The 27,299-nt window shown below is 43.9% G+C and overlaps 2 protein-coding genes across 2 annotated transcripts; one reads left to right on the top strand and one right to left on the bottom strand.

Moving 5' to 3' along the window:
• Positions 1-304: 304 nt before the first annotated feature.
• Positions 305-27,036, top strand: ANKRD45 (ankyrin repeat domain 45). Its single transcript, XM_058657088.1, has 6 exons — positions 305-390; positions 5,966-6,314; positions 10,448-10,615; positions 23,029-23,123; positions 25,629-25,767; positions 27,023-27,036. The coding sequence occupies exons 2-6, from the start codon at positions 5,981-5,983 to the stop codon at positions 27,034-27,036; spliced, it is 750 nt and encodes a 249-aa protein (XP_058513071.1). The 5' UTR covers positions 305-390; positions 5,966-5,980.
• TEX50 (testis expressed 50) lies at positions 16,297-18,295 on the bottom strand. Its single transcript, XM_012930102.3, has 2 exons — positions 17,618-18,295; positions 16,297-16,503 (listed from the first exon to the last, which is right to left on the bottom strand). Exons 1-2 carry the CDS (start codon positions 17,939-17,941, stop codon positions 16,297-16,299), a joined length of 531 nt encoding a protein of 176 aa, XP_012785556.2. The 5' UTR covers positions 17,942-18,295.
• Positions 27,037-27,299: the final 263 nt, after the last annotated feature.

Raw genomic sequence — 27,299 nt, 5'->3', positions numbered from 1 at the left:
AAGCAGGGAGCTGGATGGGAAGTGGAGCAGCTGGGACTCAAATTGCTGTCCCTATGGGATCCCAGCGCATGCAAAGGGAAGATTTAGCCACTGAGTCATCATGCGGGGTCCTATAATTACATTTTATTTTAAAACGCATCCATTTCCACAAAATTCTTCAGTTGCAAGGCCCAAGATTAGACTAAGCAGACAACTAACGTGCAAAATAAATACAGAAAATGTAGGAAGGAAAAACCCGCAGGACCAGTCGGAACACAAGATCTGGGTCATTTTGAGGAACTCGCTGCGTTCTCCCCCTCCTCGCCGGCTGGAAGCGCGGCGCACGGGAGGCGCTGCCTGGCGCAGGGCACGCCGTTGCCACGGTGACCGCGACGGCGGAGGGCCGGACAGGTGAGTCCCTTGGGGCGCCCAGGCCCGGAGCGGAGGGTCGAGCGGGGTGCGGCGGGAAGGGGTAGCTGGGCAGCGTCCCCCAGGCTGCCGGGCCGAGGCTGGCGCGCAGGGAGCGCCCACCGCGGCGTCCCGGCCTCGGTCAGCGCCGTGCGCACCGGGCCTCTGCCCTCCGGACGTGCCCGGGCTTGGGCGAAGGGCGCACTGCGAGCCCAGGAGTGACCGCCGGCTTCCCTGGGAGCTCTGGGAGCGCACAGGAGCTGCCCCTCTGTATGCTGTTCTTCAGGCCTTCTCTTTGTTTAATCCCTGGTGCCCAGGGCTGCTTTTTAAACCTTGAGTGAGCACTTAAAATCCTTAAGAAGCTATATACAAATATATATATATATATATGTATTTGAGGTCAAAGTTATCAGTTTAATGTGGTGGATAACTTTGAAATCCATACACAGTATTTTTATAGCATGTTTGTTCCACGCATTATGACAGAGGACATTTGGCACCAAAGTAAACTTCATAATCTTCATTCCCTTTTTCCACAAACATTTTGAAATACCCAGGCAAAACAATGAATACAAAAGGAACTGTACTACTGTGATTAGATGGGGGAAATGCTAGGGGTGGAAAATAAACATGGAAGAAAGGGATAGAAGGGAGGTAACCCTATACCTATAAAATTGTATCATGGAATTTAACAATAATGATTAATTAATTGAAAATTAGTATTGTAGAATACCAGAAATTTTTAGAGTGATAGAAATACTCTATCATTTGTTTGTGGTGGTTTCCACAATTATTTACATTTACCATACATTATTTTAAAATTTTTTTTATTATTATCATTTTATTATACAGTTCCATAGGCTCCTGGCATTTCCCTTATCGCCTCTTCAGTTCCCCCTCCCCCCACCTAGTTCCTCTACATCATTACTAAAGTATAGTTCTTCATTAACAGTCATATGTCCATCATTGCGGGCATGGACAATGGCAGAGAGTCCAGCATCCTATTGTCAAGATATAGTGAATAGTTTCATTGTAAGTCCATCTTTGTCTGGAAGTAGAAATGAATACTACATTGTATCCTCACATCTGAATATGTTAGTCTCCAATTCACAGCTACTGTACATCCCCTCAAACGATAAGTCATAATACAAAATCAACAATAGAAAAATAGAAATTTACAATGCCATGAAGTTAAATGACATGGTACTAGATATGACAGTCTCCATTACACAGCTACTTATACAGCCCATTAAATGAAAAGCCACAAAACAAAATCAACATCAGGGAGAAAAAAGAAATTAACAATATCATGAAGTTAAAGAACATGCTACTAAATGACTAACATGTAGCTGAAGAAATGAAAATCAAGAACCTTCTTGAAGAAAATCATGCTACTCTATGATCTATGAGTCATTGAATGATTTAATCAGAAGAAAGTGTTTTGAAGAGATGAAACTAACAGAAAACAACAAAACCCATGCAATATAGTTTCCGCTGATTTTTGTTGGTGAAGTGTGTCTCTTCTAGACAATAAATAGATGAGTTTTGTTTTTTAATCCGGTCTACTAATCTATGACGTTTGATTGAGCTTAAGCCATTTACATTCAGGGTTAATATGTATGGATGGTGGTAATTTGGTCCTGTCATTTTAGCAATGGGTTGTTCATTGATTTAGTCTTCTGTTGTCCTTTTACTGGGATGTTCTTCCCGTTTGCCTTTGGTTTTGGTAGGTGCTATTCCTCTTCTCTGTGAAGAGACCATCTTAAAGTATCATTTGTAGAGCAGGTTTGAAAGAGGCAAATTCTTTTAACTTTTCTTTACTGTGGAAGAATTTTATTTCATTTTCAAAGACAAAAAAAGCTTTGCTGAATATGTTATCCTAGGCCGATGATTTTTTTCTTTTAGAATCTGGAATATGTGTCTCCATTCTCTTCTGGCCTGTAGAGTTTCCTGTGAGAGGTCTGCTGTGAGTTTATTTGGCATTCCTTTATATGTCAGTTGATTTTTTCCACGTGCACATGTAAGGATCTTTTCCTTATGTTCAATTGAAGAGAGCTTGATGATCATGTTTCTTGGTGAAGATTGCTTTTGATCAAGCCTGTTGGGAGTTCTGTGCCCGTCCTGGATCTTGTTTCCCAATTCTTTCTCCAGATTAGGGAAATTTTCCTTTATTATTTCATTAAATATATTTGTAAAACCAGGTTCTCTTTCTGCACCTTCTGGGACTCCCATAACTCTTATATTTGGCCTTTCAATTCTTGAATACTTTTTTTGGCCTGATCCAGCTCTTCTTCCAGCTTTTTGTTTGCTTCCCCCTGATGACAGGAAATACCTTCCAATTCTGAGATTCTTTCTTCTGCTTGCTTCATTCTATTTTGGAGACTCTCCAGTGTACTTTTAATTTGCTCTACTATGTTCTTAATTTCTGCTATAGCAGCCTTGATTTGCTTTATTGCTGCTATTGCTTGTGTAAAATATTCCTTAAATTCTTTGAACTCTTGTATGTGCTTCTCATTGTTGATTAGAAGCTTTAAAATGAGTTTTCTGAATTCTGTGTCCCTGATTTTTTCAATGTCTTCCTTAGTGAACTCTGAGGTTGGCATAGGGTTTTGCTCCTTTGCAGGGGAGTCTTCACTAATGTTCATTGTGTCTTTGTCTCTTCTTTTGCTCTTGGTCATTGTACTTCTGGTTAGCAGAGTCTTCTCCTTGGGGCAGGTTTCTAAGCTGTGTCACCCACAGGTCTGCAGTTTGATTTTACTTGTTGCAGTTGGTACACAACTCTTTGCTTGCAGCCAATTATGTCACTCCCTCCAGCAAGTTCCAGGTCTGGGTTCTTATGTCAGACTTTCACCATGGTTTCCGTAGTCCCAGCTCCTGACTCACCGATCTCCACCTCCTGTGATACCATGCTGAGGGTGCACTGTTGTCTCTGCAACCTTTCTCCCATTTCCTGTTTGAGCAGGTCCTAGGTTTAGGGAGACACCAGGTGTCCTATATAGCTTGGTTGTGGTTCTGATCTTGCTGGAACCTGTTGGCCATTAAGTCTGAGGTCCACATAGACCTATTTTGACCTGTACAATGCCATAGTCGGTATTATTTTCCTGTGGCACCAGTGCAATGCACGGAGCTCAGTGAGTTCTTGCCGAGCTCAGCACATGTGCAGCTCACTATTGTTCCTGCGGTGTTAAAACTTTTTCCACACTGTACAAAATGGTGCCTGAAGTGCCTCTGCTAGAGTTCTTGATCTGCTGGCCATCAGGTCTGAGGACTACCTGGACCTGTCTTGGGTGGAACCTCTAGCATGCCACGTTATTGCAGTTCACTGAGCCAGAAATGATTTCATTCCCAGCTCAGCGTAGGCTCAGTTCTTTCCCTTGCCTTTGCCTCCTTAAACAAAATGGCACCCAATTCGGCTCTAGGGGGCAGACTGGGCTGTGAATTCCACCCTGTTCCTGCACTGCCCGTCTTTGACCTGCTGCTCTGTCTCTGCTCCTGGTCAAATCAAACAGACCAGTAGGACAGGCAGTTTTGCCTGGGTTCACCTCCTGAGCTCCAGGTAAACGTCCCTTCCCACCTTGTTGCTGGTGAAATTCTGGCTGCTGGTGGAGTTCAGATCACCATTCGCTGAATGCTGCTGGGTTATCAGTCATTGCAACACCACACTGTTGTGTCCGCTGCTTTCCTGTGTTTGTTGGTCTCTGGGTACCCCTCTGCTGTTGTTCTGTCCTCTCCTATTTTCTGGAATGTGCCCTCTGTGCTTCACACTGGCTAATCTTTCTGTCAGTTTAAACGTGTCTTTATCCTATTCCGCCATCTTGATTCTCCTGACAGTGGTTTCTTTGAACACAGGTACACCCTGTTTTTTGAATATTGTTTATGGTTACTTGTGTGCCCACAAGCTGGCATCTGATCCCTGCTTGAACGTGTTGTCTCATTTTCCTGCCCTTGAGATGCTGCCTGCCATCACGGTTACCAGTTTCAGCTTCCCGGCTCACTCAGCGGTCACTGGCAGGATCAGCTGTTCACAGGTTACAGGCCCGTTGGTACTGGCTGGTGCCAGATTTGCCCTAGTTCCTCAACAGCTGGCTGTGTCACAGCATAGGAGAGAGCCAGAGAGAACATGCCAGTAAGAAAAAAAATCCATGGTCTATTGGAAATAGATTGTGACAGTGACATTGATTCATCTGTGTGTGTGTGTGTATTTATATAATATATATATATATATATATATACACACACACACACATACATGTTTTCCCCATTGAAAGCAGGTTACACTCAAATAGAGGAAGTTAAACAAGGGTGTGATCCTTCCAGAAGGGGGTCGAGCATCGGTAGCCATGTGAGCGTCTGCCTCCCACCTGCTGTGCCCCTGTCATTTACCCCCTCCCACGACTGGGTACCATTTTGTGAGACCTTAGCACAGTTTATGGTCCTGTGTTCCTAGATACCATCTTTCTTTTCCCCCTCTAGGTATTGGCTGTTGTGAACAGCGACTTCAAGCACACTCTTTTTTTTTTTTTTGGTTAAGATTCATTTATTTTTATTGGAAAAGCAGATCTGATACAGAGAGAAGGAGAGACAGACAGAAAGGTCTTCCATCTGCTGTTTCACTCGCCAACTGGCCACAACAGCCAGAGCTGTGCTGATCCAAGCTGAGAGCCATGTTCCCATGCAGGTGCAGGGTCCCAAGGCTTTGGACCATCCTCTGTTGCTTTCCTAGGCCAGAAGCAGGGAGCTGCATGGAAAGTGGAGCAGCCAGGACATGAACTGGTGCCCAAATGGGATTCCGGCACTTGGAGCTGGTGGATTAGCCAATTGAGCCATCACATCAGCCCTCCAGCCTCCCTCCCCTGCCAACATTCTTCACCTGTAACAGAACATGCCGCTCTTGTCTGAATTCTCTATAGCTGCAAATCTATTCTGTCAGAGCGAGCGCTGTTGTGGCTTCCTGGATTAATTCTACTTGGCAATGATTATCTCTTCTAGACGTCCATAGTATGTTAGCTATGATGGTATTTACCCCCTTTTTATTATGTACACATTTTCTCCTTGAAAAAGTGAAGTTTTTGAGGGCAGGTAATACATTTGATATCTGCCCCCCTTTTTTTTTGGTAATTTATATAGTGGTACCAGCATTTAGTATGAGTCAAATTGAGAAAGTTTCTGTTGAGTGCCTATTACGAAAACCTGGGACAAGTTTGTGGTACCTGCATCCCGCACCAGTCTGCCTGGTACTAGACCCTGTGATTCCAGAGCTACCCACCGCCCTACCCAGCCTCCTGCTGATGCGCCTGCCGGGCGGCGGCACCCAGCCTCCTGGTGAAGGGTCTGCTGGGCATTGGCACCCAGCCTCCTGGTGAAGTGTCTGCCGGACCGTGGCACCCAGCCTCCTGCGATGCACCTGCTGGGTGGCGGCAGACAATGGCTCCAGTTCTGTGGTGCCTGGCTCTTGGCTTTGGCCTGGCCCAGCCCTGGCTGTTAGGTGCATTCGGTAGTGAACCGGAGAATGGAAGGTTTCTTTCTATATTAGTTTTCCTTTCAAATCAGTGAAAACTTGTTCTTGTGTTTTGTTTAGGTAATTGTGGACTTCATGGAGCCAGAAGGGCCTCCGGAGTTAGTGAGCTCAGTCAAGTCGGGATCTTTCTCACCGCATGAGGAGGCTCAGGAACAGGCGGCCCTGGAGTCCGAGGAGGCGACCCGTGTGAACCCCATCTTACAGCCCGCTCTGTCAGGCAATGTCGAAGACCTGCAGGAGATTTTTGAGAATCCTGAGAACCCGCATCATGAGCACGCCATGAAGCTCCTCTTGGAAGAAGACATTGTTGGCAGAAATTTGTTGTATGCAGCTTGCATGGCTGGGCAAAGTGGCGTTATTAGAGCTTTGGCCAAGTATGGTGTGAATCTGAACGGGAAAACGACCAGAGGTATTCTGTCTTTTCCTCCTCGTTGGGGTTGTGATTACTTAGAGATGCTGTGTGCTGTGTCTAAGGTTGGGTAATTAAAAAAAAAAAACCATTGAATTTATTTTTATTTGAAAGGGAGAGAAAGAGATAACATCCATCGATTGGGTTACTCCCCAGAGACACAGAGCAGAAAGCACAGCCTCTCTGTCAGTGTCTCCAGGGAATTTGAGAGCATTGTGATGAGATGTTGTCTAACTTCACCCTGTGGGAGGTTTTTGGGTCACGAGGGCTCTGCCCCCATAGCTGGATCAATGCTGCTATACAAGGGGTTTGTGGGAGTGAGTTGACGTTCTTGCTGCCATCTGTCATGTGAGGGCATAGCAAAAAGGCCCATACCAAAAGTTGTTGCTTTGGTCTTGGACTTTTATTTATTTTCCTTTTTTTTTTTAAAAAAAAGGATTTATTTTTACTAGAACGGCAGATTTACAGAGAAAAGGAGAGACAGACAGAAAGATCTTCCATCTGCTGGTTCCACTTCTCAAATGGTAACAGTGGACAGAATTGAGCCAGCCTGAAGCCAGGAGCTTCTTCATGCCCGGGGGCAGGGTCCCAAGGCTTTGGGCCTGCTTTCCCAGGCCACAGGCAGGGAGCTAGAAGGGAAGTAGAGCAGCAGGGTACGAACTGGTGCCCATAAAGGATGCTGGTGCTTGCAAGTGAAGATTAGCCAGTTGAGGAGTCACGCCAGCCCCATTCTTGGACTTTTCAGAAATAAATTTTTGGTGAGAAATAAATTTTTTTTTTCTTAAAGAAAGTATTCTATGATATTCTGTTGTGGTAGCATAAATGGATTAAGATAGTTGGGAATCAAGGCATAATGACACACTCAGTCAATCTCTGTCTCTTAATGGTTTTTCAGTCTTCTGCTTGTCATGCTAGTTTAAAAATTAAACTGTGTCAAAAAGGAACAAGCAATTTTAGTGAAATAGTTCCATTTCCTCTTCCTTATTTACCTATTTTTTAATCCGTTCTGGTTATGATAGTTACAGTTGTTTGGTCTAGGGAGGACTTTCTGTGAATGTAGCAAATAGGTAACTAAGATGTTTCTGGGAGGAAACAGAAGCAATATCCTCTCTTTTCCTATTCTAACCAGAGGGAAATGTTTATGTGCTGTGTCCTGCTCCCCTAAGCCTTTGTCTGGCACCAGGCCTGGGTTTGAATTTCACCTTTGCTACTTGCCAGCCAAGTGCCAAGTGCGAGGTAGCTCTGTAAAAGCTTCTTTTTCTGTGTGTACATCTGATGCCCACCTGACAGAGAGTTTGGAAGGACTAAATTAAGGATGCATACAAAGCCCAGGACTCAACAGATTCAATTAATATTATTTCATTTTCTTGTTCAACCCTCCCCGTAGCAGAATAGTATGAGGACAGTTCCAAGTGATGATGGCGTTCTTTTGTTGTGCCCAGATTTTGAGATCCCCATAAATCACCAGGAGTCTGAATTCAATCCAGTTGCACAAGGATGGTTTATTCAAGCTCAGCACATCTGAGCCTGGGTTCTTGGTTGAGAGCAGGCAACTGGCTGACCGACCGGCAAGCCAGGACCAACACCCCTTACCGCAGTGTGGCCCTGAACAGAACATTCATAGGGCTGTTTTTTTTTTTTTAGATTTATATATTTTTCCCATTTTTAAATTATATTTTTGACAATCTTTACATAGTTAATTAGGGTAAAAAGGCTCAAGGGCTACAGGTAAATGGGTAAGACTATTATTTCCATATTGTTTCCTTCATGTATCTGAGGCAAAGGGGGATTTTAAGGGAGAAACCCCACCCAGTCTCCCACCCACCCCAATCCCTGATGTGGGGCATGCTCCAAGGGTCTTGGTTTTGATAGTTCAACAGTTCTGAATTGCTGCCAATCTTGTCACTCCAAGCATGTTCATTTTTTTATCTTTATTGGAAAGTCAGATATACAGAGAGGAGGAGAGACAAAGAGGAAGATCTTCCGTCCGATGATTCACTCCTCAAGTGGCCGCAATGACTGGAGATGTGTCCATCTGAAGCCTGGAACCCTGGAACGTCTTCCAGGTCTCCTATGAGGGTGCAGGGTCCCAAGGCTTTGGGTCGTCCTCGCTGCTTTCCAGGCCACAAACAGGGAGCTGGATGGGAAGTAGAGCTGCTGGGATTAGACCCTGCATCAACATGGGATCCTGGCATGTTGAAGGCGAGGACTTTAGCTGCTAGGTCGCTACGCCGGGCCCTAATAGGCTTTTTATAGGGGCAGTCCACAATAGCTTGAAAAGGGGCAATTCACAATAGCCTGCAAGGTGAGGGGAAACACCACACATTCCCAGCCTGTCTCAGCTGGACAGCCCATGCCTCCAGCAACTAAGGGAAGCACCCACTTAATTGCTTGGAGCCACCTGTGAGATAGCCAGACTTAGGTGGGCCTTGATTCATGAGAATTGGGGCCCATCAGCGCTAGAGATCACATAGGCCGTTTGGCCTGCAAGCTCACAGTTTCTTGGTAGCAGTGGGCCATGAACAAATGGTGGGGATTTTGATGCTGAGATTCTTCATTTTCTTTCACATGTGGAAGTTTATATATATGTATATATAAACTTTTCATATCTATAAACCTATGTGGAAAGTATAGGCATGTGTGGATGTTGTATGAGTTGCCATACAGATAGTCATATTGTCTTCACTGAATCATAGCATCTACATAATAATATATCCAAGTTTCCTAACTATATGTTCATTGTCTTGAGTCTGATATGGGATCTTAATATCCCTGTTTCAAAAAATATTATGGGTCCAATATTGTGATGGAGTGGGTTAAACCATTGCCTGCAGCAGCAGCATCCCTTATGGGCAGCAGCTCCTGTCACTGTTGTTCTGTCTCTCTGTCTCTCTCTATAACTCTGACTTTGAAATAGTAAAATGCAATTAGACATATATTAGCACTTTTTAGCATTTTACCATATTCATTTCATAGGTATATGTACATAAAACATACATACACATACATACTATTTTATTTTTAAAAAGATGACACACAGAGAGAAATGAAGAGAGAGGATCTTCCATATGCTGATTCACCCCCATGTTGGCTACAAGAGCCAGGGCTGGGCAAAAGCTGGAGCCCAAAGCCAGAAATGTCATCATGGCCTGCCACATGGGAATGGAGACCCAAGCACTTGAGCTGCTTTCTCAAGCCATTATCAGGGAGCTGGATTGGAAGTGGAGCAGCTGGATTGGAAGTGGAGACAAAACCCAGTGCCCTGGGATGCAGGCATTATAGGCAGAATGCTGATTCTATAATTTAGTCTTGCTGGATGGAGCTGGCATTGCGGCACAGCATTCTTCCTGGTTCAAGTACTGGCTGCTCCGCTTCTGATCCAGCTCCCTGCTAATGTTCCTGAGAAAGCATCAGAAGACGACGCAAGTGCGCAGGCCCCTGCGTCCGTGTGGGAGACTTGGATGAAACTCCAGGCTCCTTGCTTCGGCTGGGACCATTTAGAAAGTGAACCAACAGATGGAATTTCTGTCTCTGTAACTCTTCCATTCAAATACACAAATACATAAATGCTTAAAAAGTTTGTGGGAAGTAGAATGAAAAGATGTTTAGTTTCTTGCAAAAAAAAAAAAAATTGAAATCCCTGCTTATGAGAGGAAAGTGCAAATGATGGCAAAGCTGTGAACTTTTTGAAACTCCCTAAGGGTGAGAATTGCGCCACCCTGTGGTTCTTCCAAAACTAGACAACTTTACTCTGGTTACATAGAATTGTGCCAGGCCCACAGTAACTGTTTAGTATAGGATCACTATTGCAATCTACTGCATCAAATGATGGATCATGACCTAATGAATCCTTCATGATTGAAAGTCCTGGAAGTGGAAACTTTGGCTTAATGCATCACCCTACTGAACTTAGAGCTTAGCAGCCTGGTACGTTGCAGTGATCCATTGCTCATCCCTACAATACTGAAAGGTGGTGCAGTCACTGCCGGCACCAGGCACTGGCAAGCCAGTGTCGTGCCATATATTAAGATGAAAACTCAATATTCAGAGCATGATTTCTAGTGAATGCCTGTGTCTGAAGCTGGGGCCTGTATGCAGCCTGTTTGACCGACCATCTTCATTGTCATTCTCAGGGTACACACTCTTACACTGCGCTGCTGCGTGGGGGCGTTTAGAAACTTTGAAAGCCCTGGTGGAACTGGATGTTGATATAGAAGCTTTGAACTTCCGGCAAGAGAAAGCTCGCGATGTGGCAGCTCGGTATTCGCAGACTGAGTGTGTGGAATTCCTGGACTGGGCAGGTAAGGAAGCCCAGGAATTGTCTGTGAACTGGTTCACATGATGGATTTTCCCCCTAAGGTAATAGGCTCTATCTGCAATGAAGCCGAGAGATGACTGCATTTTTACCTGCTGTGATGATGTTTTATTTATAATTACAACAACAGTCACTGATAGCTGTACCAAATGGAATCTGCCTTTGTTTTTTCAATTTTGCTACTGTCCTAAAACATATACTTAACAGGAACTATTTATTTTGGAAACTTATTGATACATGAATTTTTTTAAAGAATATGTTCATTTGAAAATAAGGAGAGGGGAGGAGAAAGCTTATGTGTGCTGATTACTCCTCGGTGGCTGCAGCAGGTAGGCCTGGGTATGGCTGGAGCCATGACGAAGGGACTCCATAGGGAATCCCAGTTCTTGGGCTGCATTCCACTGCTTCCCAGTTGCGTGAGCAGACAGCTGGGTCAGAGTGGAATAGCTGGGACTCAAACTAACTCTTCAGGTTAACAAGTTTTGGCAACTTAAACAATAATTTCCCGTAAGAATATATGTAAAATATGAGTTCAAGATCTATTACGAGACGTGGGGAAAATGGGAGAGTTCTTGAATGTTTAAAGCATATTCCAGGGGCTGGTGCTGTGGTGTAGTGAGTTAAGCTGCTGTCTGCGGTGCCAGTATCCCATGCGGGCAGTGGTTCAAGTCCTGGCTGTTTTATCTCCTATCTTGCTCCTTACAAAAACAGTGGAAATGGCCCAAGTCAGGATCGCTGCACCTACACTGGAGACCTGGAAAAAATTTTTGGCTCTTGGCTTCAGCTGTGCCCAGCCCTGACTGTTGAGGCCATTTAGGGGATGAATCCGTGATGGAAAATCTCTCTCTCTCTCTCTCTCTCTCTCTCCTAAAGCTCTGCATTTTAAGTAAATTTGTTTTTTTTAAAGCATGTTTAGTAATATAGTTGATTCCTCAAGATGTACAGATAAGAAAAGTTATAATACCAAAATGTGAACGTGCTTTGTTGAAACCTCCTCCATCTACTGGTTCACTCTCCGCATGCCCATAGCAGCCAGGGCAGGGCCAGGCTGAATGCAGGCACCAGGAGCTCCATCTGGGTCTCCCATGGGAGACCACTAAGAGCACAGGTTTTTGGAGGTATGATTGAGTTTTCTTACTCTCTGGGCTTTGTCTGGTGGAGAATGAATGATATAGACGTGTTGAGCTGTTACTCAACAATGTCAGAAAGGTTGTAATGAAACAAATTTGGCAGAGCAGGCAAGCTTTGTGTATTAACCTGAAAGGAACTTCTTGTGAAGGAAAATATTTATTCTGGATTGTAGTTCAGGAGTGGGTGGCCTCTGGTGGAGGGCAGAACTTGTGTGAGAAGTTGACACATGGTGACGCAGGAAGCAGAGGGCGACACCTGAGACCCGACAGCTTATGTTCCCACCTTCATCAAGACAAGCCGCTCAATGGTCTGGAGGCTTCGCACCAGGTTCACCCGCCACAGACCTTCATTAGATCCAGTCTCCAGCCTTTAACCTGTCACCCTGCAGGATTTAAACATCTGCACGAATTTGGGGAGCCAAGTCTCGTTCAACCGTAGTGTGCTGTAGGAGTCATGGCACATGACACACGTTCGGGTCCAGCTTCATGCTAACGTCAGACACAGAAGCACTCAACCTGCAAGTTAGCTTACACCTTGCCAGGAATCTGCACCACTTTCAATTTCCAGCCTTGGGGTTAGAATGCCAGCCACCGGGAAAGCTGTAAGGGACCGAGAACTCACTGTCCCAGAGCCTCCTCCTAATCACTGAAATTCTCACGATCTGAGATAGGTTTCTTTGGATTTTAGAGCTCTGTGCATGTTTTTGTTATTTTTAAGTATTCAAGAGTGCTCATTAAAAAAGATACGTTAGGGCCCAGCGCCGTGGCCTGGCGGCTAAAGTCCTCGCCTTGGACGCCCCGGGATCCCGTATGGGCGCCGGTTCTGATCCCGGCAGCTCCACTTCCCATCCAGCTCCCTGCTTGTGGCCTGGGGAAGCAGTCGAGGACGGCCCAGGGCTTTGGGACCCTGCACCCGCGTGGGAGACCCGGAGGAGGTTCCTGGTCCCGGCATCGGATCGGCGCGCATCGGCCCATTGCGGCTCACTTGGGGAGTGAAGCATCGGACGGAGGATCTTCCTCTCTGTCTCTCCTCCTCTCTGTATATCCGGCTTTCCAATAACAATAAAATCCTTAAAAAAAAAATACGTTAATGTTGTCTTACAGGGAATCCATTGACAGTTCAGAACTCTGAGGGAATGGAACAAAGATCTGTGGGACTGTGGGATTGGAGTTGTGCCAGGGATGGAATGCGGAAAGGAGGGGAGTCCGGAAAATGGAGGCAGTCACCCATAGCAGCCCAGGGCAAGATTTAGTTATTAGTGATGAAGCTGTTAGCTGTTTTAAGGACTGTTAGTTCTCCTCTCCCCAGTAACAATGGCAGGTAGTAAAAATATGGTGTGTTTGTTGAAAACTTTTTCAAGATTTTTAAGACTTACTGATTTTTATTGGAAAGGTAGATTTACAGAGAGAAGGAAAGTCTGGAAGATCTTTTATCTGCTGTTTCACTCCCCTGATGGCTTCAACTGCCAGAGTGGAACTGATTTGAAGCCAGGAGCCATGAGCTCCCTCCAGGTCTCCCACGTGGGTGCAGGGCCCCAAGGCTTTGGGCCGTCCTCGACTGCTTTCCCAGGCCACAGGCAGGGAGCTGGATGGGAAGTGGAGCTGCCGGGACATGAACTGGCAATCATATGAGATCCCAACAGTTGCAGGGGAGAATTAGCCAATTGAATCATTGCCCTGGGCCCAGAAAAGATTTATGTATGTGAAAGCCAGGGAGAGAGAGAGAGAGAGAGAGAGAGAGAGGGAGGGAGAGAGAGAGGGAGGGAGAGAGCGAGCTCACAAGCCATTTGCTGGCTTGCTTCCAAATGCTTTCAACAACAATTAGGAGCTGGGCCAAGCGGAAACAGAGATCAGAAATTCCATATGGGTATTTCACTTGGGTGGCAGGGCCTTTGTTGGCCTCCCAGGTGCATCAACAGGAAGCTGGATGAGAAGCTGAGGGCCTGGGACTCAAACCTGTGCTCTAACATGGAATGTGTGTGTGTGTGTGTGTGTGTGTGTGTCCTGTGCGGGCTTTAAGCAACTGTGCCCTAACACTTGCCTCTCAAGATGTTTTAAGTCAAAAAATTGGGATTCAAAATGATTGAACAGAGTGTAGCCATGCAGACTTCAGCTGCCTGGAGATATGAGAACCAAGGGGGGCCATGTTTCTAGGAGGCTGACGGAAATTTTGAGGAGAGAAGTGACCAAATACAGAGTCCATGGGTCAGGAGGAGGAGGGACAGAGGCACCGCTGCAGCAGGGCGTGCAGTGCAGCCAGCTGCTGTGCGTGTGGGAGCCGCTGCAGCAGGGTGCGGTGTAGCCAGCTGCTGTGTGTGGGGGAGCCGCTGCAGCAGAGCGTGTGGTGAGCCAGCTGCTGTGTGTGTGGGAGCCGCTAAAGCAGAGCGTGTGGTGAGCCAGCTGCTGTGTGTGTGGGAGCCGCTGCAGCAGGGTGCGGTGTAGCCAGCTGCTGTGTGTGTGGGAGCCGCTGCAGCAGAGCGTGTGGTGAGCCAGCTGCTGTGAGGGAGCTGCTATCTTACTAGTTATGGAATATGTTGCCACATGCCCTTCCACCCCCACAGCTCTGGCTGAGAGAGAATTCCGATTACCTGCTGACTTCTACCCCAGCCTGGGGAATTTAAGACCATAGGTAGGGGTAAGGATAATTTCTTCAAGAAATGGTGCTGGGAAACCTTGATGTTTATTTGCTGAAGACTGAAACTAGAGTCCATACCTCTTACCATGTACAAAAATCACTCAAGATGGGCCCGAGACTATGAAACTGTTGGAGGAAAATATGGAGGACACAACTAAGACACTGGAGTAAGAAACATGTTCTTGGATAAGATCCATAAAGTACAGGCAACAAAGGAAAACTAAACAAATGGCACAGCAAGGGAAATGACCAACATAAAACACCCAGCAGAACGGGAAAATATTTGTGAACTACCTTTCCAACAAGGGATTAGTATCTAGAATTTATCAGCAACTCAGAAAATTCACAAGCAAAAAACCAACCAATCCAGTCAAGAAATAGACAAAGGACTCCAAAACAGCCAACAAATTTTTGAAAAAAAAAATAAAGCTCATATCACTAGACATAAGGAAAATGCAAATCAAGACTGCAATTAGGTATCCTCTTACCCCTGTCAAAATGGCAACAACAATAATAATGTAACAAATGTTGGTAAGGTTGTGGAGAAAGGAGAATGTTTATACACATGGATGGCAGTTTAATGTAACCACAATGAAAAAGAGCTTGTGCATTTGTTGGAAAAGTAGAACTAGATTTGATGAATGAACCGGTGTAGACCCCAAAGACAGGAAGACCTGGTTAGTAAAGAGATAGTTGCATGCTGGTGTAGATAGCAACAGTGTAAACACAGCAGCAAAACAGCGGTGCCAAGTGTCCAGCATCGGATGAACGGATACATGAAATGTGGCATACATACACAGTGGAACAGTGAGAAGACTGAGACTCTATCATTTGCACAGAGTGGATGTAGCTGGTGGACATGATGTTGCGTGAAATAAACCAGACCCAGAAAGAAATGTTGCTTGTGCTCCCGTAGCTGTGGGAGCTAAACTTCTCTAAAAAAGGAAGGAATTCCTTTGTGTATCAGCATTGCTGCAGCATAGTTTTCTCAATCTTTGTTTTATACCTTTGTCAAACCATTGATTAATGTCTCATTCATGTAGCTTTCATGACTTATGATGATTATCTTAAAATTTATTGTGAATGGGCACAATGGCCATCTTGCCATTCAGTTATTATAGTCTTTGCCTGTATTCTCACTGGGCTTTTTGCTTTTTATTTGTTAAACTTTTACTTAAAGGAACATTAAACTCTTTATTACAATGTAAATTAAAATGTTATCTCAAAAATGAAAAATAACAAAGTTATAATTATGAACTATGTTGAATCTGCAGTAAACTAAAGATAAAAAAGCCCAAACTTTCTGTTAGTTATATATACATCTGCTAATTTTTTGGAAAATAGAGTAACCATTCTTTTTAAAATTGAAGTGTCTTGTCAGCAGAAGTCTAAAAATTTTTAAATGTTGGTATGTAATTCTTCATTTAAAATGGAGAGACTTATATTTTTAAAAAGTGGTCTGTTCTGTAATATTTCCATGCTTTTAAAATCACCTGAGATTTGAAGTTAAAATTTTCCTGTGGCCTTACATTCTTGCTCAGGGGAAAAAAAATCACAGAAATTTATTGAAGTATTAAATGTAGAAATTTATTGAAGTATTAAACTAAACAATAGTTCTAATGATTATTGATCTAACATATTAAAAAGAGGAATGACTAGTCATTTAACATAGTAAAAAGAAGAAAATACATGAACATGTAGCAGTGAGAGTATACAATCGTTTCCCCCAGGACTTTGGTTAACTATGGAATCTCTTTTAGCAGAATGGAAATAGCATTTCAATCCAGTCTTCTTTGGAAAATATCAGTAGAGTGTGGAAAAAAAAATGACCAATTCTCCCAAGCACTCTCGAAGGTCTCTCTCGGACTCTCCACGTCCGGTTCGCCGTGTCTGTGTGTGGGCTTAGTAGCCCATTGCACCTTCAAACTTCTTTTTCTTGGATTTGCGGTGCTTGATTTTCTTGGAGGAGGAACGCTGGGAGACTTCGTTCAGGTACTTGGTCATCATTGATGTCGTCGCCACCAGCTTGCAGAGCAGTTGCTCAATGTCATAAACGGACGGGCTGTGCAGCTCCTTGTCAGTTTTATCCAGGCAAGCCTGTTCTTTCATCTGCGAAGAGGAAAACAAGTGAGAATAGATTTTATCTGCCCAAATTAAATGTGTATTCTGAATACGTAAGGTTTACTAAAGCAACGCGCATCAATTATTTATGCCAAAGATAGGTAATCATAGAAGAAAGGTCTAAGTGCCAACGAAATACTATTGTGTATATACCTCGTATATATTAGTGTTTCGTGTGGTTAGAGCACTCTTATGGGAGAAATCATTTTAATTTTAGCAAAATTATCTCCTTTGCTGAGCAATGCAAGGGCTAAAACCGTAAAACTGGAAGCATTTATAAATACTGAATTGTTAAGTTCTCCGTGAGGTTTTTCGGGGGTGGGGGGGTTGATTTAAGGTTGCCTCAAACCATGGCGCCATCTATTGGCAAACTGGCAATTAGCTCAAGCTCTCCATTAGAAAGTACGGTCCTTTAATATCATACAAGTCAACTTTCTTCAATAACTTTCTTTAGGACCCGCCATGATGGTTCAATTGGCTAATCCTACACGTTAAGCGCCAGGATCCCTGATGGGTGCCGGTTCACATCCCAGCAGCTCCATTTCCCATCTATTTCCCGCACATGAGGGTGGCTCGAGGCCTTGGGACCCTGCCCCCACGTGGGAGACCTGCAAGAAACACCTGGGTTTGAATGGTCTCAGTTCTGCCATTGCTGTTATTTGGGGAGCGAACCAGAGGGTGAAAGATCTTTCTCTCTCTCCTTCTCTCTGTAAATATGCCTTTCCAATAAAAATAAGTAAACCTTTCTCCAAAAGACTTGGAATGAATTAAGAGCTCCCTTGTTCTCATCCCTCATTTTGTAGACGAGGCAGTTGAGAAAGCTCAGATGAATTACCTAGGCACATGGACAGATGGCATAATTTCCTGTTATCTTTTACTCACACGGCTCATCGCTGTTTTGGGGGTGTAGCTAGGCGATTTAAAATACTTGATAATTCAGTATACCCTTATTCAAGCATTGAGTGGGTGCAAGGCACCCGGTAGACACTGGAGATGAATGAGGAGGAAGCTATAAAGAAATGGTCCATTCTCTCAAAGAAACAGAAAACCTTATCTTCTAAACGTCTGAGATTCTGTGTTACAATCTACACAAACTACTTACCTTCTTTTTGTGTTTCTTCCATTTCACCCACAGGTAGTGCGTAGATAAAACCGACAGGATTAGAAAGAGGGTTTGTACTAAAATAGAAGTCACGTGTAAACAGCTCTGTAATATATCCATGTTAGCAAAATCGCAGCATAGTTTGTTGAGAGGGTAAGGTAGACAGTGAGATGGAGAAGGACTAACTTTCAGATAATATACTTCTTCTGGAAAAATCTCCCAGCCAACTTTCGTCCAAGTAGTTCCATCACAAATGCAGAAGCTGTCCCTGAAGAAGCAGGCAAACAGCAAGGGAAAAATCATGGACAGTCTTTGGTTACACATCTGTCCTTATCAACTGGAAAAAAGAGATCTGTATCTAAAAAAATGCTCAGAGACAGATCATCAGATAATTAGATAATACTCAGGTCAGAGCCTGGGTATTGGATAATGCGGTTCACCAAAGTGTGTCAGACACTCTTGCCAGCCAGCAAGACATACACAGTGAAATGCGCACAGGTGACCACTGTAACATAGGCAGCAGGCCGGGCATCTGTGACATCATAAAGCACCACAATGAGGCGAAAAGCTGTCCACTAGCCAATCACCTTGGGTTTTGTAGAAATGCTCCTTGCTAAAACGCTTTGAAATTCTTTTCTTAAAAGTGAAGGCTACTAAATTTTAGAAGCCTGTAATCCTATTAATGGAGTTTCAAGGAAACAGTTTGTCATATCCTCTGTAACTCTTCTGCGTGGTTACCATTTAACATCTGTTTTTAAAAAGAGCTGCAGTATTTTACTCATCCTTGTGCCTCTTTTCTCATGATGGAATGTCCTTCCAAAAGCCCAACTGATATCAAGTGCCATCCCATTTAACATACATGTTCATTTGGTGGTGGTGTGGTCTGTCAGGGAGTAACTGAGGGTTAAGGAGGCAGCATAGTATACGATAGAAAGATCAGGAACAGGGGAGCGTGTGGTGTAGGTGCAGAGATACCATATGGGACACCTCTATGTCACATCACAGTGCTTGGGTGCCAGTTCTGCTCCTAATTCTAGCTTCTTGCCGATATGCACACTTATGAATCATGGGATGTCTCAAGGATTGGGGTCCCTGACACCTGACTGAATTAGAAGCTCCTGGCTTTGACCTCTCCCAACCCTGGTTCTTACAGGTGTTTGAAACAGTAAATGGGGGCTCTCTGTCTGTTCCTGTCCCCAGTCTCTTTTCCGTCTCACAAACAAACAAACATTTTTGGGGAAAAGAGATGGGGGCATAGTCATTTCCATGATAGAGTTTTTAGTTTAGAGGTGGGAGAAAAACCAAAATAGCAATAATTAGAAATTGGAGCAAAATGAAAACTAAAGAAAACTGGCAACATGTTACAGCTGAGAGAACAGCAGGTTCTACCAAGTAGAATCGGGGTGTTTTGCAGGAGGCTGTGTGTGCATTTAAGGACAAGTACAGTTTTGGTTGATAATTGGGCAGAAAGGACATCCCAGGTTGAAGATAATAACTGAAAGTTCTGTATAAATATTCATACTAAGATGCTGTGCTCAGCATTGGTCTGGGAGTTGAAAACGCATGCACAATGTAGCACATAACAGTCTTACCTTTATAGAGCTTACTTCGCAGCAGGAAGACACAGAACGCATGGTCTCTGTGTAAGTCTGTTCCTCTTTCTCTGAGAAGTGCTGTACAGAGCCATGGGAGCTGGGAAGTTGAGAGCAAGTTGCTTGTTATTTCCTAGAAGAATCTCCAGAGCTATGTAATGTGATGCTATTTCAGCAGGGACCTGAGAGAATTGCAGGATGGAGTCCTGTTAATACGAGGATGGAAGGAACAGGAAATGAGTAATGGGTGAGCCTGGGAAGATAGTTTAGGACTAAGTAGACTTTGGATTCCTCTGTATTTTATTCAGCAGAAAATGGTGAGTCACTTAAACACTGTTGAAAAGTGAATGACACCATAAGCTGACCGAAGGCTTTCCTGAGTGCCAGGCACTGAGGTATTTGCATGTATTGTACTATGTTTCTTGTTATGTTCTGGAAATGTACCATGTATACTATGTCATGCTACACACTGTAATCAATGTTTTATCTGACGCACTGTAGAACTCACAACACCTCTGTGAAGAGGTACTTTGATTTTGTAGACAAGGGGTTAAGCTGTTATGGCAATGAGAGAATACCTGTAGTAATCGTCTTCCACCCACTTGCCCGAAACAAATAAGCGCTTTCAGTAAGATCAGTGTGTGTGATACACAAATACAGTTTCCCGATGAGTCTTTTGGCTCCTTTTCTAATGAATGTCTCCCCTAAACTCCATCCTGTGCTGACATTCTGGATTCCCCACTGACCAGAGGCCACCCAACTAGTGGAGCTCAACCCCAGACCTTGGGTTTCAGTTTAAGAAACTAATTCTGCTTGTGATAGGAATATGAAAAGTTCAAAACAAAAAGACTGATGAGCAGGAATATAATTATTAGAAGTACTCAGCTATGGGTCTGAGTTCGACTGTGGAAGGTGGTTTTACTATGTTGACTTGACGAATAGGCAGACGAGGCTTACAGAGATGGTCAGGTGGCACAATTGAGCTTTTGAATGCTTTGAAGTCTCTTGAATGTTCCTGTTCAGATTCTTGTGAGTCTGTGTATCACAAGTGTGGTGAGCTGAACAGGGGCCTAAAAAGTTCTGATTCCTGGGACCTCTGAGTGTTACATGACAGTCAGAAATTTGCAGATGTTACTAAGTTAAGGATCTTGAGATGGGAAGAGTCTCCGTGCCTGTCCAGGCAAGTTCTTGTGGGAGGTAACTCGATATTTGACACAGATGAGGAAAGAGAAGGTGATGTGATGTTGGCAGTAAGACTGGGTTGATGTCCCTTTATATATGTGTGTGTATATATATATATATATATATATATATATATATATATATATAATTTTTTTTACTTTGAATTTTTGAATTATGTGGTACAATTTGGTATAGACTGGGATTTCCCCCCAAACTCCACCCCCCGACAGATTTTCCTCATTTTACTACAATGGTATAGTATTTCATAAGGAATCATAATCCCATCAGTCTCTTATTTAGGTGTACCCCGACATTGTTGGTACAGACAGTGTCAGAAGTCCAGCATCCCATTGTCTGCAAGTGCCCCAGTACCTGGGAATGGGGAACAGCCACCATCTGATATCAACCCAGGGTTCCCGATGTGGAGCATGTTCCAAGGGTTCTGCCCAAATGGTTTCAGTTGTTCTAAAATGCTGTCGATCTCGATCTCACCGATGCAAGGATGAGGAAATCCTTCCAAGATCCATTGGCTGATATAGTCCACCTTATAGTCTCCATTCACCCAGATTTTTGCTGTCGTGATTTGGCTGGGACAGTTGTCCAGTTTGTTTTCCCTTCTTCCTCTGGCATGGTACCTGATGTCCTCTGCAGGCCCCAGGGGGCTGCCATATCCTCCGTGTGCATCTGGGCCTACTGTCCACTGCTCCATCTGAGCCACTGAGGAGGCCCAGCTCTGACACATGAACTTCATCATCAGACCACCAATCCTAGATGTGAGACCACAGGTCCCCGTAAGCCCCTACCTGTGCCATCTCCCAATACCCTCTGCAAGCCCACACACCAAGTCCCCACAAGTATGCCACTGGGTAGCCAGTGGGCTTCCCCTGGCAGCATTAATGCCGCTGGCCACCTGGCCCGGGTGCTGCCCTGGGGCTCACAGATCTGGTACCCACTGCGTGGGTGGGTCTAAGGGCCTGGACCAAGAAGAGGTGATAAATTTCTAAAAAAGATTTATTTATTTAGTGAAAATCAGAGTTATGGGAGGAAGGGGTAGAGAGACAGAGCGAGCCTCCATCTGCTGGTTGACTCCCCAGATGGCCACGAAGGCAAAATGGAGCCCACCCGAAGCTGGGAGCCAGAAGCTTCTTCCAGGTCTCCCACGTGGGTGCAGGGGTCCAAGGCCTTAAGCCGTGTGCCACTGCTTTCCCAGGCTACAACCTGGGTGCTGGATTGGAAGTGGGCAGTCAGGACTCAAACTGGTGCCCGTATGGGATTGCAGCGCTACTGTTGGAGGATCAGTTTGCGATGGCACTGAGGAGGCACCTGAGGTGATTGGCTCTTTAATTTCTTCTTTATTTTTAAAGGTGTGTTTATTTTTTATTGGAAATGTATATTTCTGGAGAGAAGGAGATACAGAAAGAAATATCTTTTGTCTGCTGGTTCACTCCTTAAGTGACTACAATGGCTGGAGCTGAACCAATCTGAAGCCAGGAGTCTCTTCCAGGTCTCCCACGCGGGTGCAGGGCCCCAAGGCTTTGGGCCAGTCTCAACTGCTTTCCCAGGCCACAAGCAGGATAGGAAGTGAGGCTGCCAGGACGTGAATCAGCACCCGTATGGAATCCTGGGCATGCAAGGCTAGAATTTAGCCACTGAGCCATTACACGGGGCCCGAGGTGATATTTTTTTTTCTAAGATTTACTTGAAACGCAAGCTGACATCCACAGGAAGACTCCCTGGATGTCTGCAGTGGCTGCGCTGTTCCAGGCTGTTCCAGGAAGGAGTGCTGGACTCCACCCTGGTCTCCCATGTGGGTGGAAGGGGCCCAACTATTTCAACCACCTTTCTCTGCATTCTCAGGGGCATTAGCACATGTTCCATGTAAAGGTGGTTGTGCGAAGAAGTGACCTTACTCTCAGCTGTGAGTCACGTGGGCACACAGATCAGTTGCCAGGACAAGCTCTATTCATGAAGTTCATTGCTCATTTGTGACAGTGAATGAGATGTTAATGACTGTGCACGTGTTGGCCCAGTTGAACAGTTAGCATTCTTGCGTCATTTACTTTTGCACCCGGTGAAAAGCTCACTTTTTCAGGCTGCCGTTTAATACTTGTGTAGGTTCTGGCTCCCTGATGCCCTCTTGGCTGCACTTGTTCTTGCTTTCTTCTTTTTAAAGATTTGCTTATTTTTGAAAGCCAGAGTTATAGACACACACACACTGAGGTTGTTACTCCACTGGCTCACTCCGCAGTTGGTCCCAGTGGCCAGCGCTGGGTCAGGCCAAGCTCAGCAGCTTCCTGTGAATCTTCCACATGGTGACAGGGACCCAAACACGTGGCTCAGTTTCCCTTATCTTTTTCAGACCACTATCAAAGAGCTGGGTTGTGAGTGGAGCTTGAACCAGTACCTATATGAAATGCCCATCTTGTGGGCGGTAGCATCACCCATTTTGCCACAAGACAGGTCTCTGGAATGTACTTGAAAAGATGTTTTATCCCAGTTTTCTTCTGGATTTCACCCATCTACAACGCTGTGCCTCACGTGGCCTTTATAAAGCACTGGATATTTGAGAGATATCATAAACCCTTGGGCTGTTGTTTTTGTCTTGTCATTGTGTATTTTACTGTCTTGATTTTTCAGATGCCAGGCTGACTCTGAAAAAGTGTATCGCAAAGGCCACTCTAGCTGTTACTGACACTGAAAAGGGGCCGGGGAAGCTCTTCAAGGAAGACAAGGTACTGTGTTGTGCGCAGTGCCTGCTTTGCCTTTTGAAAATCCTTACTTCTTAGTTTCTGTATTGATGCTCCAGGGGCTGGTAGTGGTTCTTTGTGCTTCTCCTCTTCCTCCTTTTCTCCTCTCTGTGGTTTCAAAGAGCGTCACTGAGCTGTACCAAGCATCACGTTGAACAGCATGAATGAATATTTGAAACGAAGTGTTGAGTGGAAAAGAAAAAAATACACTGAAGGCTACATACTTTTTTTGGTGAAACTTGAAATTAATACTCCTGTATTGCTGAAGGATGCCTCCATGATGGCACACAGCTATTAAGGAAGCAAGAGTGAACACGGACTGTGGTTGCCTTGGAAACAGGCGGAGACTAGGCCACGAGAGGGATGCAGAAGTTATGCCAGCTGCACTGTCGCTGTTGCGTTCTCTTGAGTGCTGAGGTCCACTGATGTTACTTCATTTTTCCAATCCACAACTTAGAAGTGACTATATATTTTAGTATACCTGTATATGTATATGTACCTGTACATATTGCCTATTTTCAATGATCAAAATTTTCATCGCAGGAAGCAAAGGTAGATGTAAAGACTGCTGTCGTAAAGTAGCTCGCACAACGGCAATCTCTAACTGTGGATTAGCTTGGTACTCAGGAGGTACATTTTTTAAAAAACTTTTTCCAATTTTTATTATATTTTTGACAATCTTTACATAGTTAATTAGAGTAAAAAGGTTCAAGGGCTACAGGAAAGTAGGTAAGACTATTATTCCCACTTTGTTTCCTTCATATAGCTGAGGTAAAGGGGGATTTTAAGGGAGAAGCCCCACCCAGTCTCCCACCCACCCCAGGTCCCTGATGTGGGACATGCTTCCAGGGTCTTTCTCAAGTGGTAGGAGGTACATTTTAAAAATAAGTTTAAAGTATCACAAATATGCTTTGGTTTTACATTACTTCCTGAATTTTTACAGGATGCTCTGTGAATTCCCCATGGCTTATAATTTAGCTAAAAAGCTATTATCAAGCCCAAGAGTCAGATCAGTTATATATGGCACTTATGTCTTACTAAAATATTCCAGTATCTCTTGTGAAGTGAAATATAGGCAAAATTCTATTAAAGTAGCTATTGGAACCACTAGATATCCAAAATAATTTTCTGCCATGAAGAAAAAGCACTTTGTTAAGCTAGTTGCTAGAAAAGTCCTTAACTTCAATTTAAAGCAGTCTGGTTATTTGAACTACAAGTCACTGTGTACACATAATAATAGAAAAATACAACTATTTAAAACAAACTTACTGCTTTTTACATTCCCATCCTTGTGACTCTAGTAAATTATGTATCCATTTTACAAACGTTTCCTTTGCTAACATAAACATAGGTATTCATGTAACAGAAGATATTGCCAGAGTTTTTTTGGAGATTGTTTATTTCAAAGGGAGAGTTACAGAGAGAGGGAGATGCAGAAAGAAAAAGAGAGGAAGAGAGAGACCACTTGTTGGCTCTGGGGCTCAGGTTCCTCTGCAAATGGCTGCTGGGAGCCAATAGCTTCATCCAGGTCTCCCACGTGGCTTCAGGAATCCAAGTGTTTGGTCCATCTTCTACTGTTTTCCCAGGCACATGAACACATTAAGAGCTGGACTGGAAGTGGAGCAGGGGAGGGACTTCAAGTGATGTTTGTTAAATGCAGATGTCACATGTGGCTTGGTCTGTTGTGCCCCAATGCCCCAAGAGAGTTTTAAAAAATGAGGTCATGCTATATCATGCTACTATATTATTTTTTCATATTAATTCTTAAAATTAAAAAAATTCCTTCTTAATAATAGTTTGTACCTTTCCAAGCCATTTCTTGCTCCATTCTGCTCTCACCACTGATAATTATTTGTGTACACAGCATAAATGTATTCATTTTTCCTTATTGTGACAACCACGATGCCATGAACGTCTTAAATCTAACCTCAGGAATTTGCTGCAGAGATGCAGCGAGATGGTTTTGCAATGTAAATTTAGAGGTCCTCTGGGAGGCAGATCTGCATTTCTTGGGCTTTTTCTTCCTCTGAACTGTTTGAGAGGGAAAATCTATCAGCATTATCTAATTTGTTACACAGAGCTCACACCACTTGCCCATTTTTTCTCTAGCCTTTTCAAGAACTCTTTTTTGTCATAGGACTCAATGAAAATAAAGAATTAGGAAATGAGTGGCACAAGCTTTGTGAGTCATGGTGACAGGTTCTGGTACAAGAAATTCTCACTACTTGTTAGAGCTACACTGTCCAACGCAGTAGCCACCAGTCACATGTGCTTATTAGGTTATTGAAAGTGGATAGAATTAGAAACTCAGTTTCTTAGTCACACTACCTAAATTTTCATACTTAAAAGGTCTATAACTTATATATAATGGCTATGGAATTGGACGGAGAAGATCTAGAACACTCACAACATCCCGGTGCAGGATTAGAGATACTGTGCAGTTTTATTTTGCTAATAAGTAAGGGGGAAATAAACTGTTTCTGTTCCTAGAACACCATCCTTAATGCATGTCGTGCAAAAACTGAATGGTTGGAAACCCACACAGAGGCTTCTGTGAGTGAGCTTTTTGAGCAGAAACAACAGTTAGAAGACACTGTGACTCCCATCCTCACAAAACTGGCTACACCCCGTAAGTATTGGGTGAAAGCTTATCTGAATGTCAGACGAAATGGAAATGAAATTCAATGTTGTTATTTCTGAGATATTCTCTTTTTTGTTATTTCTGATATATTTCTTTTAAAAATTAAATATTTTTTTTTTAAAAAAGATTGATTTATTTTTATTGGAAAGGCAGATTTACAGAAAGAAGGAGAGACAGAGAAAAAGATCTTCCACTCCCCAACTGGCTGTAATGATCTGAGCTGAGCTGAAGCCAGGAGCCTCTTCCGAGTCCCCCATGTGAGTGCAGGGTCCCAAGGCCCTGGGCCGTCCTCGACTGCTTTCCCAGGCTACAAGCAGGGAGCTGGATGGGAAGTGGGGCTGCTGGGACTAGAACTGGTGCAGGGCTTCTGGGATCCCAGTGCTGGCAAGGCAAGGATTTAGCCACCTAGCCAATGCCATGGGCCCTTCTGAGGTATTCTGACTACCTCATCAAATAGTCATTAACCTTGTTAAATATTAACCCATGATATAGCTCAATGGTTTCATTATTAGTTGTAATATTAAATGTAACTATGAATAATAACTAAATCCTTTCTGAACGGTGTACCTAATTCTAATATTACTATTATCATTCATTAACTTCTTTCCAATTATTATGTCCTTCATTTTGTACAGTGATTCTCAGTTTAAGAATGCCTGGCCTTCTGGGAAACAGGGTAACAGAAGTTGAAAAAGCATTTTAAATATTACAATTTTATGTTTGGGAAGGAAAACCTATCATGGGAATCCATTGTTTCATGTATCAGAATTCTTGATGTCAGACATGCTAAGTATTTTTAAGATGATAGCTTTCTGAAAATATACCTCTCGTATTATTTTGTCCCATCATAAAGGGCACAATTTGGTGCTTTTCAGTGGTTTCACAATTGTATAAATTTTGCATTGACTACTTTTAGGACATTCTGCCACTCCCCAAAGGAACTGTGCACCTGTTTGTGGTCACTGCCTACTGTACCCTCCCTGAAGTTCTGGCTACCACTATTCTGCTCTCCACCTCCATGAAGTTGCCTGTTCGGGACATTTCATACATGGGCTCATGCTTTAGATGCTGTCTTTTGTGATTGGCTTTTGTGACTCAGCGTATGTTTTCAAGGTTCATCCACGTTGTGACATTGTCATCCTTCATTCATTTTTATGGCTGAATCATATTCCATTGTGAGAACACAAACTTAATCCATTCATGAGCTGATGGACACTGGGGATTCCACCCTTTTGGCTATCAGAAATGATGCTATGAGCTATTCAGCACATGGTTTCCCCAGTTGGATTTTATTCTATTCTTCGTTTGTTAAAAAAAATAAATCAAACAAAAGCAATTTAAGCAAAAAATTAGAACATTTGGAGGATGTAGATGAGAGTTTTTCTGTGTAAGGCTTGACTTGGCTGGAAGCTGTGGAAGCAGGGGCTGTGGTGTAAACAGCTCCCCCATAACTGCTACCTAATACCCTTCATGGAGTATGACCAGGTGGGACCAGCCAGGACCCTTAGAGGTGAGCAGGA

Source organism: Ochotona princeps, chromosome 2 (genome assembly GCF_030435755.1).
Source record: "Ochotona princeps isolate mOchPri1 chromosome 2, mOchPri1.hap1, whole genome shotgun sequence".
Lineage (NCBI taxonomy): Eukaryota > Metazoa > Chordata > Mammalia > Lagomorpha > Ochotonidae > Ochotona > Ochotona princeps.
The sequence above is the reverse complement of the archived record's forward strand: the minus strand, read 5'-3'. Positions and strand labels throughout refer to the sequence as shown.